The 25,612-nt window shown below is 46.1% G+C and overlaps 1 protein-coding gene across 1 annotated transcript in view; it reads left to right on the forward strand.

Moving 5' to 3' along the window:
* Nucleotides 1-25,612, forward strand: part of LOC138300878 (anoctamin-7-like) — a 221,631-nt gene that overhangs the window by 113,948 nt on the left and 82,071 nt on the right. Inside the window, exons 10-11 of the mRNA XM_069240731.1 lie at nt 2,950-3,046; nt 3,606-3,749. Of these exons, the coding sequence (XP_069096832.1) occupies nt 2,950-3,046; nt 3,606-3,749 (241 nt within the window). The remainder of the gene's footprint in view (nt 1-2,949; nt 3,047-3,605; nt 3,750-25,612) is intronic.

The following is a 25,612-nucleotide window of genomic DNA, read 5'->3' on the forward strand; positions in this document are numbered from 1 at the left end:
TTCCTCAGAACTCCATACATGTGTGCCCCATTAGATTAGAGTGAGGTACAGAACCAAAAATGGTCCCATTACATAAGAAAGCACCATAGAAGCAAAAGGGGCCAATTAGAGTAGCAAATGTCTTAGAAACAGAAATGGGTCAATTTGATTAGAAAATGGCAAAATAACAAAAAAGGGCTGATTAGATTAGAAAGGGGAATAGCATCCCCATTCAGTAGCAAAAGACAGCCGTTAAAGAGATGTATGTCTTTACAAGCAAAACTAGCGTAAGCATTAGTGCAACAACAAGTAATAGTAGGTTATGAAAGCGGCACCAATGTCAGGTTTTCAGGCATACTACTGGCAATCAAGCACCCAATAGGTGATGGGATGAATGTGTGCAAATCGACTAACCAATGGTCCACTGCACAAATCTAGACAGAGGCTCACCTGATGCAAATTAGTACTGGCCTTTTTCCTCATGGGAACAGCCTATATGGAGCCCTTAGAATCTCACTCCTCCACCCAGCCCACAGCTTTTTAGTTGGGGAATTTGAAATGTACATCCCTGATTCTCACTGACTAAGCTACACCCCTGTTGGTACATAGTAATTTACCCAGCATTTTTCAATAGTACATCCATAACTGTAGCCTATCCTACACAGTATCAACCTTCATACCCAGATTTTATGATTTTAAAGAGACCACACATTGTAAAGAAAACCCAGCCTTCCATCATTAACAATCACCAACAATAGACTTTCTAGAATGTTCTTTTGTTTGATGAGACTCTTTGGGTTTTGATTTGAATAGTGACAACATTCACCGACTGGCCCCTTTAAAGTTAAACAGGGTGATTCTAGAGAGATGGAGATTTTGACAGATTCTGGTTCAGTTTTCCTTCCTCTTTCAGTGTTATCTTCATTTAATTATTTTTATTTTATTCTAAATGTTGAATATTCATGAATAGTTTCCACACTAAGGAAAACAGTATTACTTATTTTTACAGTACCTGTGTTTCACATCTGAAAATAAACATTGTCTGCAGTCTGTCTCCAAACAGAACAAGGGGACTAGTCATTGTTCCCTCTTCATGCTGTACTAAATCAGCCTGAATTAGCATGAGCCTACTATAAGGCTTATCTAATTCTTCACATTCCTACCAATGGAGCTCTTTCCATGAATACAGATTATCTCCGTCTCACACTGCACCATATACATTTCTATCCAAGACAGTGTAGAAGTGACCATTTAATCCACCAATAGTAAATTACTTTGGGAAAAATTCTGCTGTAGTTGATCTTATTTAGTTAATGTACCTTTTCAGGGAATTGTTTATATAATTGTCGCCCCAAGCATGGCTTCGTATCTATTGTTTGGGAACATACCTGGGTCAGGGGTCCTACAATATCTGAATAAATAGATCTCACGCAGACAGGGTTATCAGAGGGATTCCTACCAGATGCCATCAACGCTATCCATGCTAAATGTCGTGTTGATGCAGACCCAGCCTTTGTGTCCCCGTGGAGTCTGATCTAGAAACCTCATTTCAAGGTAACAGGGGTTGGGGGCTCCTCTCATGGACATGGTACTGGCAGATTAGGTTTAACACACCTAGCTCTCTTTAGGTTAGAGATTAGGGTCATCATGTTAGGGTTTTAGGGATATCTCACATCTTATGTTATTGCAAGATTGTGGGGGTCTTTATATTCATGACTCTCGTTTTTACAATTCTGTTTCTTGCATTGTTTATTATCCTAACAATTGCAGCCCATGCATTTTACAATAGATTGCAGTCTTGTTAATAACACCTACTGAAAACTTTACTTCATCTCCTTCATTGCCTGTGCGTGACGAAGACTTGTTGCTCATGTGAGAAAAGGGTAATCTCCGTTTAACCACGACTCCCCTGGGATGTCGTATTCTTGAGTCCATGTGTAAAGGCTGCCACAAATCACCTTTTACTATTTGGGTTTTTGGTGAGGTAATGCTTATCAGCCAGGAGGGTTTGGCCGAAAGTTGCGTCTTGTTGTAGGATTGGCCTAGTTGCCTACAGACAAAAGTGCTGTCATCTCTAAACCAGCAGTCTTGCCTAGAGCAAGAGTCCATCTATGACACTGACATAAACCAGAAGCAAGGAGAGGACCTGTGAAGGAGTAGATCTAAATGATTCCAGGTTCTTAATTTACTAGGTGAGGGGTTCCAGTGTGTTTAGTGGCAGCTGGACATGACTGATTTGATAGTCATGAGGCACATTATATAAACAGTTGAGAGAATAAATTGGAGAGGTTCTCTGTGGTATTTATGAGCCATCACCTAACAGATGATTATGTTCTGGGATGTCGACAGTGAAATATGTTAGGTGCAGCAGTTGGAAGGAGACTGGGACTGGAAACAATGTGTATGACTTGCTCTACTAATAAACCTGGTACACCGTACCTGTTGTCAGCAGTTACTTCATTCCCTAAGCACCCACCAGCTCTACGTATTTTTGACAGGCACAGAAATATTAAGACGTTTGAGTTTGCAAAGTGATAATTTAATTACTGAGCTCACTGTGCATTTGTACTTGCAAAAGCATTTAATAAACCAAGTAGTACAAGTAGGCACATCGACTAAAGTTAAAGGGAGAATGACGTATCTCTTTACTAAGGAGCAACTACCGCTCTTTACTAAATTCTCAGCTTTTCTACAATGTAACAGACAGTAATTGGTATTTAGGTAGCATTCTAAAGCTGGTTTGCCTGCAGACATAGTGGAGAACTGACACTATCCTCCAGTGGCATGTAGGTAAACCTAAATGTCGCCCGCACCAAGTGGAAACAGGTGGAAGTCGCGTAACAGATCCACTGGCGGATTTAGTTAAAACATGACTAAACAAGAGCTATGAGTCAATTCATGTCAATATAAGGAGGCAGCGTACAGTTTTTTACCCACATTTTCCTTCACGTGTCTTTCTTTCCCTAACAGGAAGGAGATATGCGAGAGCGGGGGAAAGTACCTGATGTGTCCGCTCTGTGACACCTGTGACACGTGGAACATTTCTGAGATCTGTCCAATGGCAAAGGTGAGGCACCTATAGTAATGACAATAAAGGTCTTTCCAGAGACTTCTAGTGGGGCTAAAATGCTATAGAGAAGTACTGACCCTCAAGGACCCCTTGAGATATTAAGATAGCTATGCAACACTGGGTCTTTGTCTGTGGGGCATTCTGTAGGAACTCTGGCTGCAGAGTATGGTGACAGGTTGCTGCCTGGGAGGACTGTTGTATGATCACTGAGTGTGAGGGCTTGCTGTAGAATCACTGGGCTGTGATTGATGGTCAAGGATCATGGACCGTGAGCTTTAATGGAGGATTTCTGGATGTGATCTTCATTGTAGGATAAATGGCTGTCAACTCTGTTGTGGGATCTTTGGGTGTAAGATGTATTGTAAGATCACTAGCTGTAAAGTTTCTGATTGAAGGAGCCCTTCCACTTCCCATTTCTTCCATCTCACTGTCTCTACAGATTTTCAGGTACTTCTTTTGCACCACCCTTTTTAATTCTCTTCTTCTCATCCATACCCCTTTGCTCTTCTTACCGTGAAGGCTCTGCTCTTCCTTGCTGATCTCTGTTGTTTTTCAGGTTGGATATCTCTTTGATCATCCTGGAACAGTGTTCTTCAGCATCTTCATGTCTTTCTGGGCAGTGGCCTTTCTGGAGTACTGGAAGCGTAAAAACGCTACCTTAGCACATCACTGGGACTGCATGGACTTCCAGGAGGAGGAGGTATATGTCTGTGTCATGTTCCATGTGACTAGCATCCTTTGCTTTTTCTCATCCTATTTCATCCTGTCTTTCCTATTTCTCTCGTCACCTCTCTAGAGTTATCTTTATTTCTTATTTTCATTCTTTCTTTTTTAGTTTTTATTCTTTCACCTTGTATTTTGGCCTGTCGGTATGTCACTCACTTCCTACCTCTTTTTCTAAGTTTCCTCTTTCTTGGCCCCTTGTTTGTGCCGGTTTCTTTGGTCAGTAGCCTGTCTCTAAGAGGGCATAAACTGATTCTATACTTCTTTTCACGTATCTATAATCATCTCCTTTTCTTGTTTCGGCTTCCTTTTCAACAATTGCTCATTCTGTCTCCAGGATCTGTCTCTTTCACTTCCTTGTGTATTCCCCTATTAATCAGCAGTGGAACCTTTTTGTGCCATTCAAAGCTGACCTGTCATTTTTTGGATTTTGTGAGTTATCCTTGGTGAATGAATGGGACCCCCTCACACTACCATCATCATTAGTCTCCTAGTTACCTGAGGTTGAGCTTCTATGATGAATAAGACACTGAGACTAACCTCGAACCATGGTCCTCTGTAGCCTGTAAGAACATTCAGTTCCTAACAGTATGATTAGGGTCTCTGCAATCACTCCGAAATTATTACACAATTAATCTAGAATACGAGGATATTGAGACACAGCGTGTTATTGTTCATCTAAGGAATACAGAATCCATGTTGGCCTCAGCCGCGTCTTCACTTCTCTCAAGCTCTGGTGTATCCCCAAAAAGTATACTACAAGAAGAGGAACAGGCAGATTAATGGTCCAATGTACAGTCTCCCAGGTATAATCAGTCTCAAAAATAAGGTACACTGTTCCAAACAGAAATGACAGGGAAACCTATATATTAGGAGCAAGAGCCCTCACACATCCGAGGACAGGACTTAGTGCATCATTGTCCCCTTCATCAGCCTCAGCCAATACCTGACGTACTCAATTGTATGTTCCAGGATTCACCACTTGTTACAAAGACGAGAAGTACTGAGGCTTGAGTACAAATGCATAGTTTATTGCATCCCAAAAGAAGGTTTTATGACTAACCACGGGAAGCAACTAAGACATTTCTTCATCTCCCTCTTCCTCCATTCAGTGGTCCTCACGAAAACTCTTCATCCTGCGTACCTGAAGTATTCAGTATTCCTTCCCAAATTGCGTGCTACCACAAACCACGATCCCTCATTCATGAGCAACACACATTTCAAACATACGAACAGTTGCGGCTTGCAAGGATTAAAAGGAGTGGGGAAATGTGGCGGGGTGGAGGGGAGTGGGGGGAATAATGAAATAAAAAATAAATATAAAAAATAAAACTTACCTGCTCCGCTCCCACGTCGCGCCACTCATCTCTTCCTCGTCGCTCCAGGCAGGCACAGGCTTCCAAAGTTTCCTGTGCCAATCCTGACGCTGTTCAGACTGGGAGCCTGTGCAGGCTCTCTCCAGCCCGGCAACTGTGTTGCCAGGCTGGAGAGAGCTCTGTGCGCATGTGTGTCTGGCCAGCCCGAGACGGCCGGCCAAACACACATGCGCACTGAGGTGAGTGCACAGTGCACTCCCCTCGTCCTCGTCATACCCCTTAGCCCAGCCCCTTAAACAACCAAACATCCTGCTGGCTGGGTTGGGGGTGATGCTCTTCCGCCCTAATGGAGGAGCCGCCCCTGCATACGAATACTGACAAACAACTTCTGCCCCCTCCAGATAAATTACAGATCTATACTGCAATTTCATTCTGTTATCCCGTCCCAAACAACCAACTTGTCGGAAAACCTGAAACCAAACATATATACACAAAACCTACAAAAGCAGGGAAATCCTCTCTTGGGATTTTGTTTCCTTAACCTGTCCTTTGGGGCTGTGATATGTAGTATTAAGTTTCAGCTGGTAGACGTGAGCAAGTAAGACAAGTCCACAGTTTGGTGAAGTTGCTAGTTTGGTGGAAACTCACATTACTATATCGATGTGAAGTTTCCTACAGTAAAAACAATAGGTCTGGCCTTCGCTATCTTGTGCAATGGTCGAACATTTATTGCTCAGATTACTTATAGGTAATCTTCATTACTCTGATTCTTTGTTCCTCATTCCAGTACTTACTAAATGAGGTTTTACCTCCTCTACACCTTTCTCCCACACCTTGTTTCCACTCTCCCTCCAAAGTCCTGCCATAAAACCCTCCCTAATCCTTAGCACTTCCTGAACCCTACCCCAGCGTAATTCAGAGAAGCCCAGATAAGAAGGCCAGGAAACCAGGGAGGGAGGGACGTAAGTACTGAGATAAGGAAGAGAAAATTGGAGTAATAAAGATTACCGGTAAGTAATCCAAGCATTACCATCCTTTTCCTCTTTCCAGCCCTTATTAAATGAGAAAATGCCCAAGCAAAAGCCTACTAATCAACTCATACAGATCAATAAAAAACCAGAACGCACAGGCATGCATGTGCCAATCACTTTTATTGAAAACAAAGTACACCACCGTACATGCCCCCAGTGTTAATTCTGCAAGAAAAACCACACCAGTCCCCTGGACTGAACATCTCAACTAGGAATCTGTGACGTAGCCTTAGAAAGAACCCCAGAAGTAAACTGAGACTCAGGGCCTAGAGCAACATTCAGTCTATAGTGGGACACCAGGTGGACAGGGAGATCCAGGTCGCAGCAGCACAAATATCCACCACTGATATGCCGCCCATTCAGCCCAGGAGGCAGCAATACCCTGAGTAGGATGAGTTGTAACAGACACGGGAAACTCAGAACCAGACTGTTTGTAAGCCAAGGAAATGACAGTTTTAATCCATCACACAAGGGTGAATCTGGAAGGTTTACCCCCTCTGCTGGCATGACCGAATTTAACAAACAGGTAGTCTGGCTTCCAAAACACAGAGGATTTCTGTAAACACATCCCAAGAGCCCTCACCACATCCAGAGAGGAAACAGAAGGGTCTGAGGAGACATTCCCCAAAGATGGAAGGACTATGTCCTTATTACAGTGAAAAGGAGAGGTAACCTTGAGGAGAAAATCAGGACCCAAAGACAAAACAACCCTGTCCTCAAACATCTTCGGGTAAGGATAGCAACATTGAAGAGAACCCAATGCTCCCAGTCGCCTGGCTGAAGTGATTACCACCAAGAAGAAAACCTTCAAGGACAAAAATGTTTTGAGGCCTCCTCCAATGGCTCAAAAGGGAGACCTTGAGGGAAAGACAGGACAAAAGGTAAATCTCATGGAAGAATAAATCACCTGACCTTAGGTCTAAGGAGGGAGAAACCCTGAAAGAGCTGACGAACCAGAAAATCAAGATGATCCAGTTCCCCCAGGAAGATCTAAAAGCCCTAATAGCCAACCATTGTAGCTTCAAAGTAGAAACTGAAATGTGTTTGTCAAAACCCTCCTGAAGAAAATCCAAAATAGTTTCCCCTTAGGTAGACACCACTTATCAGAGGAGACCCATTGATGGTTGTAGGCATTCCTGGTCGGTTCTCGCCTAGAGACAAAGAAACAAGGAGAGACCCTTCCTTGCCCAAAGATGGGTCAGTGACGAAGTGACAAGGGCAGATGACTGATTGGAATTAGGCCAGAAGAAGAACCTATTTCCGGGAGTTTGCCAGGGAACAAAGAAGCGGGGACCACACCCTCCTTGGACAATATGGGACAATCAGGATCGCATCCAAACTCTCCCTCTGCACCCCGAGAAGAACCTTCAACATGAAGGGGAAAGGAGGAAAGACATATAGGAGATTCCTGGGGCAGGGTTGGAGAAGGGCATCTAGCCTGAGGAAATGACTCCTGAATCTAAAAAGAAAATGAAGAATCTGAGAATTTGATCCATCCTCTAACTGATCTACGACAGGTACTCCCCAACTGCTGCACAGATCCTAAAACACCAGATAATTGAGGACAAATTCCTGGGAACAGGGGAAAATCTGACTCAGTATGTCTGCCTGAACATTGAGACACCCCTGAATGTGGACTGCCTTGAGAGAAAGAGATTCTCCTACAAGTCTAAGTCATTATTTGAAGAATCAACTAATTTAGATACTGACTGTACCAAAGTGTTGGTTGATGCATGCTTTCGCTCTGGAGTTGTGTAGGAAAGTACCATCTTGTGTGGAGTGGGGTTGCATTAGTAGAGTGAAGTGGTATAGAGTTGAGTGCTGTAGAGTAGAGTAGAATGTGTAGGAAAGTACCATCTTGCCTGGCATGTTACCCCCATATTTCACTGTATGTAAGTTGTTTTAGTTGTATGTGTCACTGGGACCCTGCCAGCCAGGGCCCCAGTGCTCATAAGTGTGCCCTGTATGTGTTACCTGTGTTATGACTAACTCTCACTGAGGCTCTGCTAATCAGAACCTCAGTGGTTATGCTCTCTCATTTCTTTCCAAATTGTCACTAACAGGCTAGTGACCAATTTTACCAATTTACATTTGCATACTAGAACACCCTTATAATTCCCTAGTATATGGTACTGAGGTACCCAGGGTATTGGGGTTCCAGGAGATCCCTATGGGCTGCAGCATTTCTTTTGCCACCCATAGGGAGCTCTGACAATTCTTACACAGGCCTGCCACTGCAGCCTGAGTGAAATAACGTCCACGTTATTTCACAGCCATTTTTCACTGCACTTAAGTAACTTATAAGTCACCTATATGTCTAACCTTTACCTGGTAAAGGTTGGGTGCTAAGTTACTTAGTGGGTGGGCACCCTGGCACTAGCCAAGATGCCCCCACATTGTTCAGGGCCAATTCCCCGGACTTTGTGAGTGCGGGGACACCATTACACGCATGCACTACATATAGGTCACTACCTATATGTAGCTTCACAATGATAACTCCGAATATGGCCATGTAACATGTCTATGATCATGGAATTGCCCCCTCTATACCATCCTGGCATAGTTGGCACAATCCCATGATCCCTCGGGTCTCTAGCACGGACCCTGGTACTGCCAAACTGCCTTTCCCGGGGTTTCACTGCAGCTGCTGCTGCTGCCAACCCCTCAGGCAGGTTTCTGCCCTCCTGGGGTCCAGCCAGGCTTGGCCCAGGAAGGCAGAACAAAGGACTTCCTCAGAGAGAGGGTGTTACACCCTCTCCCTTTGGAAAATGGTGTTAGGGCTGGGGAGGAGTAGCCTCCCCCAGCCTCTGGAAATGCTTTCATGGGCACAGATGGTGCCCATTTCTGCATAAGCCAGTCTACACCGGTTCAGGGACCCCTCAGCTCTGCTCTGGCGCGAAACTGGACAAAGGAAAGGGGAGTGACCACTCCCCTGAACTGCACCTCCCCTGGGAGGTGCCCAGAGCTCCTCCAGTGTGCTCCAGACCTCTGCCATCTTGGAAACAGAGGTGCTGCTGGCACACTGGACTGCTCTGAGTGGCCAGTGCCAGCAGGTGACGTCAGAGACTCCTTCTGATAGGCTCCTTCAGGTGTTGCTAGCCTATCCTCTCTCCTAAGTAGCCAAACCCTCTTTTCTGGCTATTTAGGGTCTCTGTCTTTGGGAATTCCTTAGATAACGAATGCAAGAGCTCATCAGAGTTCCTCTGCATCTCTCTCTTCACCTTCTGCCAAGGAATCAACTGCTGACCGCGCTGGAAGCCTGCAAAACTGCAACAAAGTAGCAAAGACGACTACTGCAACTCTGTAACGCTGATCCTGCCGCCTTCTCGACTGTTTTCCTGGTGGTGCATGCTGTGGGGGTAGTCTGCCTCCTCTCTGCACTAGAAGCTCCGAAGAAATCTCCCGTGGGCCGATGGAATCGTCCCCCTGCAACCGCAGGCACCAAAGAACTGCATCACCGGTACCCTTGGTCTCCTATCAGCACGACGAGCAAGGTCCCTTGAATCCAGCAACTCTGTCCAAGTGACTCCCACAGTCCAGTGACTCTTCAGTCCAAGTTTGGTGGAGGTAAGTCCTTGCCTCCCCACGCCAGACTGCATTGCTGGGAACCGTGACTTTTGCAGCTACTCCGGCCTCTGTGCACTTCCAGTGGAAATCCTTCGTGCACAGCCAAGCCTGGGTCCACGGCACTCTAACCTGCATTGCACGACTTTCTAAGTTGTCCTCCGGCGACGTGGGACTCCTTTGTGCCACTTCGGGTGAGCACCATTTCACTCCTCTTTGTAGTGCCTGTTCTGGCACTTCTGCGGGTGCTGCCTGCTTCTGAGAGGGCTCCTTGTCTTGCTGGGTGACCCCTCTGTCCCCTGACGCAATTGGCGACATCCTGGTCCCTCCTGGGCCACAGCAGCATCCAAAAACTCTAACTGCATGACTTGCAGCTAGCAAGGCTTGTTTGCGATCTTTCTTCAGGAAAACACTTCTGCACGACTCTCCACGGAGTGGGGCATCCATCCTCCAAAGGGGAAGTCTCTAGCCCTTGTCGTTCCTGCAGAATCTTCAGCTTCTACTGTCCAATAGCAGCTTCTTTGCACCCACAGCTGGCATTTCCTGGGCATCTGCCCATCTCCGACTTGCTTGTGACTTTTGGACTTGGTCCCCTTGTTCCACAGGTACCCTCGTTTGGAAATCCATTGTTGTTGCATTGCTGATTTGTGTCTTTCCTGCAGAGTTCCCCTATCACGACTTCTGTGCTCTTTGGGGAACTTTAGTGCACTTTGCACTTACTTTTCAGGGTCTTGGGGTGGGCTATTTTTCTAACCCTCACTGTTTTCTTACAGTCCCAGCGACCCTCTACAAGGTCACATAGGTGTGGGGTCCATTCGTGGTTCGCATTCCACTTTTGGAGTATATGGTTTGTGTTGCCCCTATCCTTATGTGTCCCCATTGCATCCTATTGTAACTATACATTGTTTGCACTGTTTTCTAATACTATACTGCATATTTTTGGGTATTGTGTACATATATCTTGTGTATATTTGCTATCCTCATACTGAGGGTACTCACTGAGATACTTTTGGCATATTGTCATAAAAATAAAGTACCTTTATTTTTAGTATATCTGCGTATTGTGTTTTCTTATGATATTGTGCATTTGACACTAGTGGTACTGTAGGAGCTTCACTCGTCTCCTAGTTCAGTCTAAGCTGCTCTGCTAAGCTACCATTATCTATCAGCCTAAGCTGCTAGACACCCTATACACTAATAAGGGATACCTGGGCCTGGTGCAAGGTGTAAGTACCCCTTGGTACTCACTACAAGCCAGTCCAGCCTCCTACATTGGTTGTGCAGTGGTGGGATAAGTGCTTTGTGACTACTTACCACTTTTGTCATTGTACTTTTCATAAGGGAAAAATATACAAAACAAGTTTAGTGTATGTACACCTAACCAAAAAGTTTTGCATTTCTTTTCTCACTTCTTTTCTAAAGTGCTGAAAAGTACCTCTAACTTTCTAAAAAGTTCTTAAAAAGTTTTAAAAAGTTTTTTTTCTGTCTTTCTAAAAGTTCTGAAAAACTTTTTCTTCCTTTTTCTATCACTTAAACACTTTCTAAAATGTCTGGCACAGGCCAAACTGTTGATCTGTCCAAACTTGCTTATGATCACCTTAGCTGGAAAGGAGCAAGGAGTCTCTGCATAGAAAGAGGTTTAAGTGTAGGGAAGAATCCCCCTAGAGAACTGTTGGTGAATATGCTTGTTGAACAAGATAAGGCCAGAGCTGGCACTCCTGTTGAAATGTTAGCTGATGGTTCCCACTCTGATTCTGGGGCACCCCTAGCAAAAGATGTGGGAGGGAATCTTCCAAGCCTGCCCTCTAGCAAACCACCTAGCATAGCTGGTACTGATGTAGAGTCACACCATACTGATAGTGTTGTCTCACATCACAGTAAGAGTATCCCTTCTCATCATAGTAGAAGTGCTGTTTCTGTTAGTCAAGCTATTAGGGTGCCATCTGTTAGGGCCAGGTCTCCTTCTGTTCTATCTCAGCATACTTCTGTCTCTAGACATGCCTCACCCACCCACCCTGATGACAGAGTGTTAGAAAGTTTGCTCAATAGATTGAGAGTGGAACAAACCAGACTGAAGCTCAAGAAGCAACAGCTGGATTTGGATAGGCAGTCCTTAGAGGTAGAAAGGGAAAGACAGAAATTGGGTTTAGAAACCCATGGTAGCAGCAGCAGTATTCCCTATAGTCATCCTGCAAAAGAGCATGATTCTAGGAATCTGCACAAGATAGTTCCCCCTTATAAGGAGGGGGATGACATTAACAAGTGGTTTGCTGCACTTGAGAGGGCCTGTGTTGTACAGGATGTCCCTCAAAGGCAGTGGGCTGCTATTCTATGGCTATCATTTAGTGGAAAGGGTAGGGATAGGCTCCTTACTGTGAAAGAAAGTGATGCCAATAATGTTGCAGTTCTTAAGAATGCACTCCAAGATGGTTATGGCTTAACCACTGAACAGTACAGGATGAAGTTCAGAGAAACCAAAAAGGAGTCTTCACAAGACTGGGTAGACTTTGTTGACCATTCAGTGAAGGCCTTGGAGGGGTGGTTACATGGCAGTAAAGTTACTGATTATGAAAGCCTGTATAACTTAATCCTGAGAGAGCATATACTTAATAACTGTGTGTCTGATTTGTTGCACCAGTACCTGGTGGACTCTGATCTGACCTCTCCCCAAGAATTGGGAAAGAAGGCAGACAAATGGGTCAGAACAAGGGTGAACAGAAAAGTTCATACAGGGGGTGACAAAGATGGCAACAAGAAGAAGGATGGTAAGTCTTCTGACAAGGGTGGGGACAAATCTAAAAATTAGTCTTCATCAGGCCCACAAAAACACTCTGGTGGGGGTGGTGGGCCCAAATCCTCTATAAATCAAAACAAAGAAAAGAAACCATGGTGCTATTTATGTAACATAAAAGGCCATTGGACAACAGATCCCAGTTGTCCAAAGAAAAGCACCAAGACTCCTACCACCACAACCCCTACTGCTACACCTAGTGTCCCTACTAATAGCAGTGGTGGTGGGAGCAAACCTACTAATAGCCAATCCAAGGGAGTAGCTGGGCTCACTTTTGGTAACTTAGTTGGGGTTGGTCTTGTTAGGGAGACCACAGAGGCTGTGTTAGTCTCTGAGGGGGCTATTGATTTAGCCACCTTAGTTGCTTGTCCCCTGAACATGGATAAGTACAAGCAACTACCCCTAATAAATGGTGTTGAGGTTCAGGCCTACAGGGACACAGGTGCCAGTGTTACAATGGTAATAGAGAAACTGGTCCACCCTGAACAACACCTACTTGGTCACCAGTACCAAGTAACCGATGCTCACAACAATACACTTAGCCACCCCATGGCTGTTGTAAATCTCAACTGGGGGGGGGGTTTACTGGGTCCAAAGAAAGTTGTGGTTGCCTCAGATTTACCTGTCTACTTGGAAATGATTTAGAGACATCAGCTTGGTCAGATGTGGAGTTGGAGGCCCATGCAGCAATGCTGGGCATCCCAGGGCATATTTTTGCTTTAACCAGGGCTCAGGCCAAAAAGCAAAAAGGACAGGGTGACTTGGCTCCTGGAAGAATGGACCAAGTGCTCCCTAAAGCTAGGGCTAGTAGAAGTAAAGCACTACCTACTATCCCTCCCTCTACAGTGGATTCTTCTTCTGAGGAAGAAGAATTTCCACCCTGTGCAGAACCTACACCAGAGGAGCTGGAAGCAGACACTGCTGAGCTTTTGGGTGAAGGGGGGCCTGCCAGGGAGGAGCTGAGTGTGGCACAGCAAACCTGTCCCACACTAGAGGGTCTAAGGCAGCAAGCTGTCAAACAAGCTAATGGGGATGTCAGTGACTCTCACAGAGTTTACTGGGAGGACAATCTTCTGTACACTGAAGCAAGGGATCCAAAACCTGGAGCTGCCAGGAGATTGGTGATTCCTCAGGAGTACAGAAAGTTCCTCCTAACTCTAGCCCACGACATTCCCCTAGCTGGACATTTGGGGCAAATGAAAACTTGGGACAGACTTGTTCCCTTGTTTCATTGGCCTAGAATGTCAGAGGACACAAAGGAATTTTGTAAGTCCTGTGAAACCTGTCAAGCCAGTGGCAAGACAGGTGGCACTCCAAAGGCACCCCTTATTCCACTGCCTGTGGTTGGGGTTCCCTTTGAAAGGGTAGGGGTTGACATAGTTGGCCCCCTTGACCCTCCTACTGCTTCAGGCAATAGGTTTATCTTGGTGGTAGTGGACCATGCCACCAGATATCCTGAAGCTATTCCTCTAAGGACCACTACAGCCCCTGCAGTGGCACAGGCCCTCCTGGGAATCTTTTCCAGGGTGGGCTTTCCAAAAGAGGTGGTATCAGACAGAGGAAGCAATTTCATGTCTGCTTACTTAAAGGCCATGTGGAAGGAGTGTGGTGTGACATACAAGTTCACTACACCCTATCATCCACAAACAAATGGACTGGTGGAGGGATTTAACAAAACTCTCAAAGGCATGATTATGGGACTCCCTGAAAAACTCCGCAGGAGATAGGATATCCTTTTACCATGCCTCCTTTTTGCTTACAGGGAGGTACCCCAAAAAGGAGTGGGCTTCAGCCCCTTTGAACACCTATTTGGACACCCTGTGAGAGGTCCTCTAACACTTGTTAAGGAGGGTTGGGAACAACCTTTAAAAGCTCCAAAGCAAGACATAGTGGACTATGTACTTGGCCTCAGATCAAGGATGGCTGAGTACATGAAAAAGGCCACTAAAAACCTTCAGGCCAGCGAAGAGCTCCAAAAGCAATGGCATGACCAGAAGGCTGTTTTGGTTCAGTACCAACCAGGGCAGAAAGTGTGGGTCTTGGAGCCTGTGGCCCCAAGAGCACTCCAAGATAAATGGAGTGGACCCCACACAATTGTTAAGAAAAAGGGTGAAGTCACCTACTTAGTTGACTTAGGCACTGCCAGGAGTCCCCTTAGGGTGCTCCTTGTCAATCGCCTGAAACCCTACTATGACAGGGCTGATCTCACCCTGCTCATGGCAACAGATGAGGGACAGGAAGAAGAGAGTGACCCTCTCCCTGATCTCTTCTCTTCCATAGAACAAGATGCTCTAGTGGAAGGGGTTGTACTGGCAGATTGTCTTACTGCTGAGCAAAAAGACCACTGCATAAATCTCCTGGGTCAGTTTTCCGAACTCTTCTCTACTGTGCCAGGCACCACTTCTTGGTGTGAGCACACTATATACACTGGAGACAGCTTGCCTGTCAAAAGTAAGATCTATAGGCAGCCTGACCATGTCAGAGACTGCATAAAACAAGAAGTGCAGAAAATGTTAGAACTGGGAGTGGTTGAGCACTCTGAAGGTCCATGGGCCTCTCCTGTGGTACTTGTATCAAAACCTCATTCCAAGGATGGAAAGAAGGAAATGCGGTTTTGTGTAGACTATAGAGGTCTCAACCAAGTAACCAAAACTGATGCTCACCCTATATCCAGGGCAGATGAGCTCATAGATACACTGGCATCTGCCAAGTATCTAAGCACTTTTGACTTGACTGCAGGGTATTGGCAGATCAAATTATCAGAAGATGCAAAAGCAAAAACTGCATTTTCCACCATTGGAGGCCATTACCAATTCACAGTAATGCCTTTTGGATTGAAAAATGCACCTGCCACTTTTCGAAGGTTGGTGAATACAGTCCTGCAAGGGCTGGAGGCATTTAGTGCAGCATATCTGGACGATATAGCTGTCTTTAGCTCCAGTTGGGATGATCACCTGCTCCACCTATGGAAAGTTTTGGAGGCCCTGCAAAAGGCAGGCCTCACTATCAAGGCTTCAAAGTGCCAGATAGGGCAGGGGAATGTGGTTTATCTGGGACACCTGGTAGGTGGAGAACAGATTGCACTACTTCAGGGGAAAATCCAAACTATTATAGATCGGGTTCGCCCTACTACTCAGACCCAGGTGAGAGCCTTCTTAGGCCTCACTGGGTATTACAGGAGGTTCATTAAGAACTATGGCTCCATTGCAGCCCCTCTTAATGACCTCACATCCAAGAAAATGCCTAAAAAGGTATTGTGGACGGCTAGCTGTCAAAAAGCTTTTAAGGAGCTGAAGCAGGCCATGTGCTCTGCACCTGTCCTGAAAAGCCCCTGTTACTCCAAGAAATTAATTGTCCAAACTGATGCATCTGAATTAGGGGTAGGGGCAGTCCTTTCACAACTTAATTCTGAGGGCCAGGATCAACCTGTTGCTTTTATCAGCAGGAGGTTGACCCCTAGAGAAAAGCGTTGGTCTGCCATAGAGAGGGAGGCCTTTGCTGTGGTCTGGGCACTGAAGAAGTTGAGGCCATACCTGTTTGGCACTCACTTCATTGTTCAGACAGACCACAAACCTCTACTTTGGCTAAAACAAATGAAAGGTGAAAATCCTAAATTGTTGAGGTGGTCTATATCCCTACAGGGAATGGACTATACAGTGGAACATAGACCTGGGAGTACCCACTCCAATGCAGATGGACTCTCCAGATATTTCCACTTAGACAATGAAGACTCATCAGGTCATGGCTAGTCTTATTGTCCTTCGTTTGGGGGGGGGGTTGTGTAGGAAAGTACCATCTTGCCTGGCATGTTACCCCCATATTTCACTGTATGTAAGTTGTTTTAGTTGTATGTGTCACTGGGACCCTGCCAGCCAGGGCCCCAGTGCTCATAAGTGTGCCCTGTATGTGTTACCTGTGTTATGACTAACTGTCTCACTGAGGCTCTGCTAATCAGAACCTCAGTGGTTATGCTCTCTCATTTCTTTCCAAATTGTCACTAACAGGCTAGTGACCAATTTTACCAATTTACATTGGCATACTGGAACACCCTTATAATTCCCTAGTATATGGTACTGAGGTACTCAGGGTATTGGGGTTCCAGGAGATCCCTATGGGCTGCAGCATTTCTTTTGCCACCCATAGGGAGCTCTGACAATTCTTACACAGGCCTGGCACTGCAGCCTGAGTGAAATAACGTCCACGTTATTTCACAGCCATTTTTCACTGCACTTAAGTAACTTATAAGTCACCTATATGTCTAACCTTTACCTGGTAAAGGTTGGGTGCTAAGTTACTTAGTGTGTGGGCACCCTGGCACTAGCCAAGATGCCCCCACATTGTTCAGGGCCAATTCCCCGGACTTTGTGAGTGCGGGGACACCATTACACGCGTGCACTACATATAGGTCACTACCTATATGTAGCTTCACAATGGTAACTCCGAATATGGCCATGTAACATGTCTATGATCATGGAATTGCCCTCTCTATACCATCCTGGCATAGTTGGCACAATCCCATGATCCCACGGGTCTCTAGCACAGACCCTGGTACTGCCAAACTGCCTTTCCCGGGGTTTCACTGCAGCTGCTGCTGCTGCCAACCCCTCAGACAAGTTTCTGCCCTCCTGGGGTCCAGCCAGGCTTGGCCCAGGAAGGCAGAACAAAGGACTTCCTCAGAGAGAGGGTGTTACACCCTCTCCCTTTGGAAAATGGTGTTAGGGCTGGGGAGGAGTAGCCTCCCCCAGCCTCTGGAAATGCTTTCATGGGCCCAAATGGTGCCCATTTCTGCATAAGGCAGTCTACACCATTTCAGGGACCCCTCAGCCCTGCTCTGGCACGAAACTGGACAAAGGAAAGGGGAGTGACCACTCCCCTTACCTGCACCTCCCCTGGGAGGTGCCCAGAGCTCCTCCAGTGTGCTCCAGACCTCTGCCATCTTGGAAACAGAGGTGCTGCTGGCACACTGGACTGCTCTGAGTGGCCAGTGCCAGCAGGTGACGTCAGAGACTCCTTCTGATAGGCTCCTTCAGGTGTTGCTAGCCTATCCTCTCTCCTAAGTAGCCAAACCCTCTTTTCTGGCTATTTAGGGTCTCTGTCTTTGGGAATTCCTTAGATAACGAATGCAAGAGCTCATCAGAGTTCCTCTGCATCTCTCTCTTCACCTTCTGCCAAGGAATCGACTGCTGACCGCGCTGGAAGCCTGCAAAACTGCAACAAAGTAGCAAAGACGACTACTGCAACTCTGTAACGCTGATCCTGCCGCCTTCTCAACTGTTTTCCTGGTGGTGCATGCTGTGGGGGTAGTCTGCCTCCTCTCTGCACTAGAAGCTCCGAAGAAATCTCCCGTGGGTCGACGGAATCGTCCCCCTGCAACCGCAGGCACCAAAGAACTGCATCACCGGTACCCTGGGTCTCCTCTCAGCACGAGGAGCGAGGTCCCTTGAATCCAGCAAACCTGTCCAAGTGACTCCCACAGTCCAGTGACTCTTCAGTCCAAGTTTGGTGGAGGTAAGTCCTTGCCTCCCCACGCCAGACTGCATTGCTGGGAACTGCGACTTTTGCAGCTACTCCGGCCTCTGTGCACTTCCGGCAGAAATCCTTCATGCACAGCCAAGCCTGGGTCCACGGCACTCTAACCTGCATTGCACGCCTTTCTAAGTTGTCCTTCGGCGACGTGGGACTCCTTTGTGCGACTTCGGGTGAGCACTGTTTCACTCCTCTTCGTAGTGTCTGTTCCAGCACTTCTGCGGGTGCTGCCTGCTTCTGAGAGGGCTCCTTGTCTTGCTGAGCACCCCCTCTGTCCCCTGACGCAATTGGCGACATTCTGGTCCCTCCTGGGCCACAACAGCATCCAAAAACCCTAACCGCACGACTTGCAGCTAGCAAGGCTTGTTTGCGGTCTTTCTTCCGGAAAACACTTCTACACGACTCTCCACGGCGTGGGGCATCCATCCTCCAAAGGGGAAGGCTCTAGCCCTTGTTGTTCCTGCAGAATCTTCAGCTTCTACTGTCCAGTAGCAGCTTCTTTGCACCCACAGCTGGCATTTCCTGGGCATCTGCCCATCACCGACTTGCTTGTGACTTTTGGACTTGGTCCCCTTGTTCCACAGGTACCCTCGTTTGGAAATCCATCGTTGTTGCATTGCTGATTTGTGTCTTTCCTGCAGAGTTCCCCTATCACAACTTCTGTGCTCTTTGGGGAACTTTAGTGCACTTTGCACTCACTTTTCAGGGTCTTGGGGTGGGCTATTTTTATAACCCTCACTGTTTTCTTACAGTCCCAGTGACCCTCTACAAGGTCACATAGGTGTGGGGTCCATTCGTGGTTCGCATTCCACTTTTGGAGTATATGGTTTGTGTTGCCCCTATCCCTTTGTGTCCCCATTGCATCCTATTGTAACTATACATTGTTTGCACTGTTTTCTAATACTATACTGCATATTTATTGGTATTGTGTACATATATCTTGTGTATATTTGCTATCCTCATACTGAGGGTACTCACTGAGATACTTTTGGCATATTGTCATAAAAATAAAGTACCTTTATTTTTAGTATATCTGTGTATTGTGTTTTCTTATGATATTGTGCATATGACACTAGTGGTACTGTAGGAGCTTCACTCGTCTCCTAGTTCAGCCTAAGCTGCTCTGCTAAGCTACCATTATCTATCAGCCTAAGCTGCTAGACACCCTATACACTAATAAGGGATACCTGGGCCTGGTGCACGGTGTAAGTACCCCTTGGTACTCACTACAAGCCAGTCCAGCCTCCTACAAGTTGTCCGTCCTGACCACCATTGCCGAACTCCTCTGCTGAGGCTGAAAAAAGCTCAAAGCCTCCAGCACTGCCTTCAGTTCCCTTCAGTTGGAGGAATCCACCCTCTCTCTGGTGTTCTAAAGACCCTGAGTGGTCAACTCCCCCAGGACAGTTCCCCAACCCCGTCTGCTGGCATCTGTGGTAAGAATAAGGAGGTCCGGCAGGGACAAGGGTCGAACCCTGATCCAATGCTGGAGAATGAATCCACCAGCCCAGCTGAGTCTTGATCTCTGGAGAGAGTGTAATGAGGCTCTCATACTCTTCTGAGACCGGTGACCAATGGTGAGCAATATGTCGAACCACTTGACCCAGATGAAAATGGACCCAGGGAATGATGAAAATCATGGCCGCCTGAAAAAAGAAGAGAAGACAACAGAAAGCAATCAATCCGCATATCGACCCAGGATGCAGCACCCAACACCAGAAGGGAATGACCAGCACATGATAATTACCAAGCCCCCAGACTTCAAGCCAGTCTCTCACCGAGGCTGAAGGCTGATGTAGGAGGTGCTCCACCTGGTGACAAAGCTTCCATCTCCATGCCAATTGCAAGAAGACCTTCCCCACCTCTGTCCAGGAGATTTCCCCTATGTATTCCAAGTCCTGAGATGGAACCAGAACCAACCTGTCCCTGTTGATGAGAAACCCAAAGACTGCCAGACCCCTGCAAGCCTCCTCTGAATGCTGGTGGGACAGAGCTCGAGAACTGGACCGAATCCAAAGATTGTCTAGCTAAGGTTAGATTCGTATTCCCCTGTCGTTAATGTAAGCCATCACAGGGGCCAGGAGATTAGTGAACATAGGGGTTTTGATCCCGAATGTTTGGACGCAAAATTGCCAGTGCACTGTCCTATAGAGAACTCGATAAATTGTTGGCTGGCTGGTTCTTTGGGGACATGGAGATAATCATCCTGGATGTCGATTTTTGTAAAATGACCTCCATGAGAGATAAAAGGAATAATCTGCTGGATTATTATTAGGATGAACTTGTTCAGTGTCTTCAAATCTATGATCTTTCTGTACTCCCTTGAGGGTTTTGACACCAGGAACACCCGAGAATACCAGTCCTGGCCATGTTGATCTGGAGGGACCGGAACAACAGCCCTCTTCCACAGCAAAGCCAAAATACTGTCCAGTAAAGCCATCCTCTTGGAGACGTGGTCTGGAAGAGGTGCAAAAGGGAAATGAGGAAGCTGGAAGTCTGGAGGGAGTTCCAAATCCCCTGACACCAAAGGCTAAAACCTCCCCAGAAACCTCACAACAGTAATTCTATCCAGATCCCTCCATTCCCTCTGCAGTAAACTCCGGACAGCCGGAATAAAAGGGAGTTTAAGGACTGCAGGTTTCTGAAATTGACGGAACCAGTCACCAATGGAGGAAGCTGCTCTTAATTAGTGAGAAGCTGTAAATTGGACGACATATAGTCAAGGATGCATTTCATTTCTTCCTTATGAATGTACTTCCTCGGAGGGCAAAGAGTTGTGGATGACACTGAGAATGGAGGAGAGGTCACTGAAAACCTAGAGGAATCTGAAATGGGAGGAGAATGATGAGGGAAGTCTATTCTTCCCCTCAACCGATCATAGGCCTCTGACAAGGACTTCACCTTCTCGGTTCTTGTGCACAACAGAAGAAGAGCGCGATTTGCCCTGAGAATTTCCTCTGACAAAATTAAGAACATCACACCCTGGAGAGCGAGAGGGAGAAGCATGCTTCCGCTTCTGCGCATGTTTGCCCATTTTGACTGCCAGGCAGGAGCTTGCGCAATGTAACCTCAGCACCCAGCTCATAAATTTATAAAGAGACAAAAGATCCCACAGAGAGGCCACATACGTGCCTTACTGGAATGCTGAAAACCAATGGCCAAGGCAAAAAAAAATAAAAATGAAGCTGCCATACATAACTACCATATCTGCTAAAAGAATCAAAGAGGAGGGGACCATTACAGTCCTCCTTCAGCTCCCCCCGAACACAGGTAGAGCATACGCCACCTAAGGAAACATATAAAAAGTGTCTTTCTGTTGGTTCGCCCCCTTTCCTCCATAAAGCAACAGTAACAAGCAGTACCGACCGGGGACAGTATAAATACAAAAAACAATACATGTGGTTTACCGTATGTCGAGAACGCACAGGCCACTGCACTGTGGAAGACCCAAGATTGTAAAGAGAGGCACCATCTCCCGTGGCCTCCGCTACAGGAGAAAATCGAACAGAAGCACTGCACTACAGATGGCACCCTTCCTCCTCTCCCGCTCTGCAGGGAGAGAAACTGCTGCAGTCCCCAACCCGCGCCTGTATGGGGAATCCAAAAATGGGAGCAGAGCAGGCCACTGCACCACAATCCAGATTATGGGGCCCCATAGCAACCCACAAGTTCAGGGGAGCGTTTACTCAGTCCTCCCCATCCCCCAGGAAGAAGAAAGGCTTACCATGGCTAGTGCCTCAAAGCATTAAAAAACGTTTGGCTGTGCAAAGCAAACCCAAGCCAGAACTCATTGGGCCAAGTGAAAAGGGTGGGAGGTGCACTCCTATTGTGGGTCTGCATGAAATCCTCAAGAAGAGAAAGAAAAATAGGGGTGCCCTTGCAACCCCTCCAGGCCCATGTGGGATGGCCGTACAAAGGAAAAACAGGAAGTGCTGGGCATTAAGGAAGGTTTTATGGGAGGAGTTTGGAAGGAGAGTGGTAATAGAAAAATGTCTTGGTGAAGGTGTGGGAAAAGGGTGTAGAGAAGGTAAATCCTCTTTTAGTAATGGCTGGGACCAGCAAAAGGATGAGGAGGGTTATTTAGTTTTAATTGCAAGCATTTACCACAAACTAACAAAAAAGTGTAAAACATGCATTCAAGACTGCCAGATCTTGCACTAAAAGTCTTAACATTATAAACATCAACTAATGTGGTAATTTTACTATTGATATATTTTAAAAAATATTTAATAAATGACAAGCCTTTCAATTGTGCCATGCAGTTTATTATTAGTATTTGTGAAGCAAAGCAGAATAAATTATCACCTGACCAACCACTCAAATTGTAGTTAGCTGCAGTGTGACAATGATACCCATGTACCTTATAACAACAACTTGAGCAAGCATTGGCAAAACCAATCAGTCTCGCCTATGAGACAAACTGTTGGTTTTGGAAACTGGGAGGGGTGGAAAATAGGATGGTGGGGGGAGGTGGTGAACAGGAGGATGGGTAGGGGTGTAACCAGAAATATAAAATGCAGTATGAAGCAGGCAGCGTGGGTCACGTCATAGCACTTTTTCCCCTTCTGTTGGTTGGGAGTGTGGAAAAGAAACAGAGACAAAGGTGGGAGGGAAATAGAAACAGCGAAGCGGCAAAAAGATGCACCCATAAGAAGTGCAAGTTGCAAAACCATGCCTTCAGAGTACAACTGGAACATGTATGTATGGAGTACACAACTGAATCGCAGACATTAGGGGAACCCGTGAGCAGGAGGCTCACAATCTACAGCAGGAGCATAAACCCGCAAAGCTATATTCCGCTGTCAAACGCCAATCAGTGCTTAGATGCATTATAGTCTCCTGTTTCACCTGTTCCCTCAGTCCCTCAACTCTGCCAGCCATGCATCACTTCCTACCTCTGTGGTGGACACGTAGTCTCTGCGTGCTTGTCAGTGGCCCACCTTTTACTGCCTCTCGGTGGCTCGAGTGATCCCGCAGTTTGACTTGTGGATTAATCATCGCCTGGGGCTGAAATTCAGACTAAGAACCCAACAGTGTCGCTGTTTACTCACCTGCTAGCCTGAATGTCATCTAGGGAGGGAAGTAAGAAAAAAAACATAAATTGGTCAATCCTGCAGCATAATTTGGTACATTGCATCGCATTGTACATGTGATCACTTAATTTTTAGTTCATTTGGAACACCCTCCAGCTTGGGGCAAATACTAACAGAGGCATTTGTAAACCAGATGGGAGGAGGGAGGAGAGGCCGTCACACACTGTGACAGGACCAAGTGTGAACATAGTGTGATGGCCAACAAAAATGTACTCGGAGTGAAATTGCCTGGGAGGGAACTAAGCACACAAAGGGAGGGACATTTAGAAAAATGCACCAATAAAAAGGAAGCATTTAAGACAAACACAACAAAGAACAAATGGCAAAAGTGGGCGTGGTTAAAAGCCCATAGATTGAATACAACATATCTTGCAGACAGCGCTGCGCACTGCCTAGGCTCATCCTAAAAAGGATACTATAAAAGTACCACAATCAAACTGGGCAGCCTAAGTGCATGAAAAAAATCACAGATGCCATTTAAAGTTAACTAAAAAATATAAAACAGATTTTGAGCAAGATGTGGTGCTGAATACAAATGAACTACTTTAAGAGAATGTGAACATTGTGCACATGCTTTTTGTATACATGTTTTTTGCACTTGCTCAAAGTTAAAGCTGACAGTGAGTAAAAAGGGCTGATCCACGACTGTATGCTGTATGCTGTGGTGGGTGGAAGCAAAACCTTCTACCATCTCTTAAACGTAGTGGTGGCCTGTTGCTTCTCTGCTAGCGACCCTATAGAAAGCCACACACATATGTACATGTAATAATGCTCTTTAATGGGCGTTATGGGGTCCTTGAATACTAGTGTTAATCCCATGCCCTTGGTGTTAACTACTCGGGGTCTCATTTTATGTCTGAGGGAGTGGAATTAATGGGGATGCCGAGCTGAACCCTGAGAATCTCCCAAGAAATAATCTATTTAACAAGAATCTTAGTTCCCTGGTAAGTCTTTTTTCTCCTGCCATTTTTCTCCTTCAGTTTCGCCATAGAAATTGTGGTTGCTTTCTGTAGTTGAGGTCTCTAGGATAAACATGAGCCGTCCACAGTAACACTTTGGACCACATAATTCCCATCAGGGATTCCGAGCATCTGGTAGTGGGGACCTTAGAGTCAGGGCCATGTGCCCTTTAAGGTCTTCAAGTTTCATCAGAATTCTTTTTGTTTGTACATGAAATAACATTCATATGGCCCCCAGCTTTAATGAGGGCCATCATGACTTCTTTCTCGTCTTTCATTTTTGTTGTTACTTAGCTTATTGTTTTGACATTTAATTTCATGCTGATTTTATTAAATATTTCTCCAATAGCTCATCCGTACATTCAGGAATATCACACCCAATCCAGAGGCGGCTGACGCAAATCTCAAGGGGAGGGGCGGGTGGCGGAATAAAAGAAAAATAAAATTTGTTTAAAATTACCTCTTCCCATCACGACCGTCTCCTGCCACCTCGCTCGTCGCTCCTTTTCTTCTGGTGTCTCAGAATTCATTGGGACACCAGCAAAGGCTCACCAACAATCCTGGTGCTGCTTTCATGCTAAACCTAGCATGAAGCAGCATCGGGATTGGTCTGAGTGGCTTGGATTTCCACACTGACACAACCCGGGGGTTGTGCAGTTTCTCTTGCCCAGCTGTCAACACAGCTGGGCTGGAGAAACCTAAGTGTGCATGTGTGTTTGGCCAGCCGTCTCAGGAGAGCCAAACACACAAGCACACTAAGGTGCACTCTCTCCTCATCCCCTCCCACCTCCTTGGCCCAGCCCACTCCTCCCTGAACATGCTGCTGTCTGAGGCAGCAACTAAAAGATAAAACGATAAATATTGCTTCATTTTTCAGCTTCTCAGCAATTGCGAAGGAGCAGCTCCAGTCGTGCATCCTTTGAAAGGCACCCATTTTTTTTAAAGGTGACTGAAATGTGAGTCTAGGGCACTTGCCGTTTAAGGACTGTCTCTGCTGCTACCCTCAGACTAAACTAGGTCATGTCCTAAATGTATTTTTTGTGCCCTTGTTCTAGACTGGTGCAATGCACAGAGTCTAGGGTCTCGCTACTTCTACAAAAGTTGCAAATGGATTTGCACACAGGTGAATTTTGACAGTGTAAGGGTGTTTCTATGAAGGCAAATCTGCTCGCAACAGCAGGTTTGTAGTATTACCCAGTTTTATGTACTTTTGTCCTTCCGAGAACACATTTGTAAGTTTACTCCGGTCAAAGCCATGAGAGTTTTTTTTTCTGGAAGAGAATGGTAGAGGAAGACCTCACAACTTGATGATCTGGGGGTGCAGGAGAAGTGGTTTCTCCCTGCGGCAGTGGTGTAACAATACCTCTGAGGGCCCTCGTACAGCGATTGATGAGGGGGTCCCCGCCATAGCTTAACCAGTCTTGTCTCACATAGCCTACGTTCATAAAGCTTCACAGAGACAACTTTAATAGGGGGAAAGGCCCAGTAATTACCAAGATAGGGAGATGTTGGTGCATATTATTCACAGTCACTGAGTAAAACTCTAAATAGGTGCTATATACG

This window comes from Pleurodeles waltl, chromosome 6 (genome assembly GCF_031143425.1).
Source record: "Pleurodeles waltl isolate 20211129_DDA chromosome 6, aPleWal1.hap1.20221129, whole genome shotgun sequence".
NCBI classification, from domain to species: Eukaryota; Metazoa; Chordata; class Amphibia; order Caudata; family Salamandridae; genus Pleurodeles; species Pleurodeles waltl.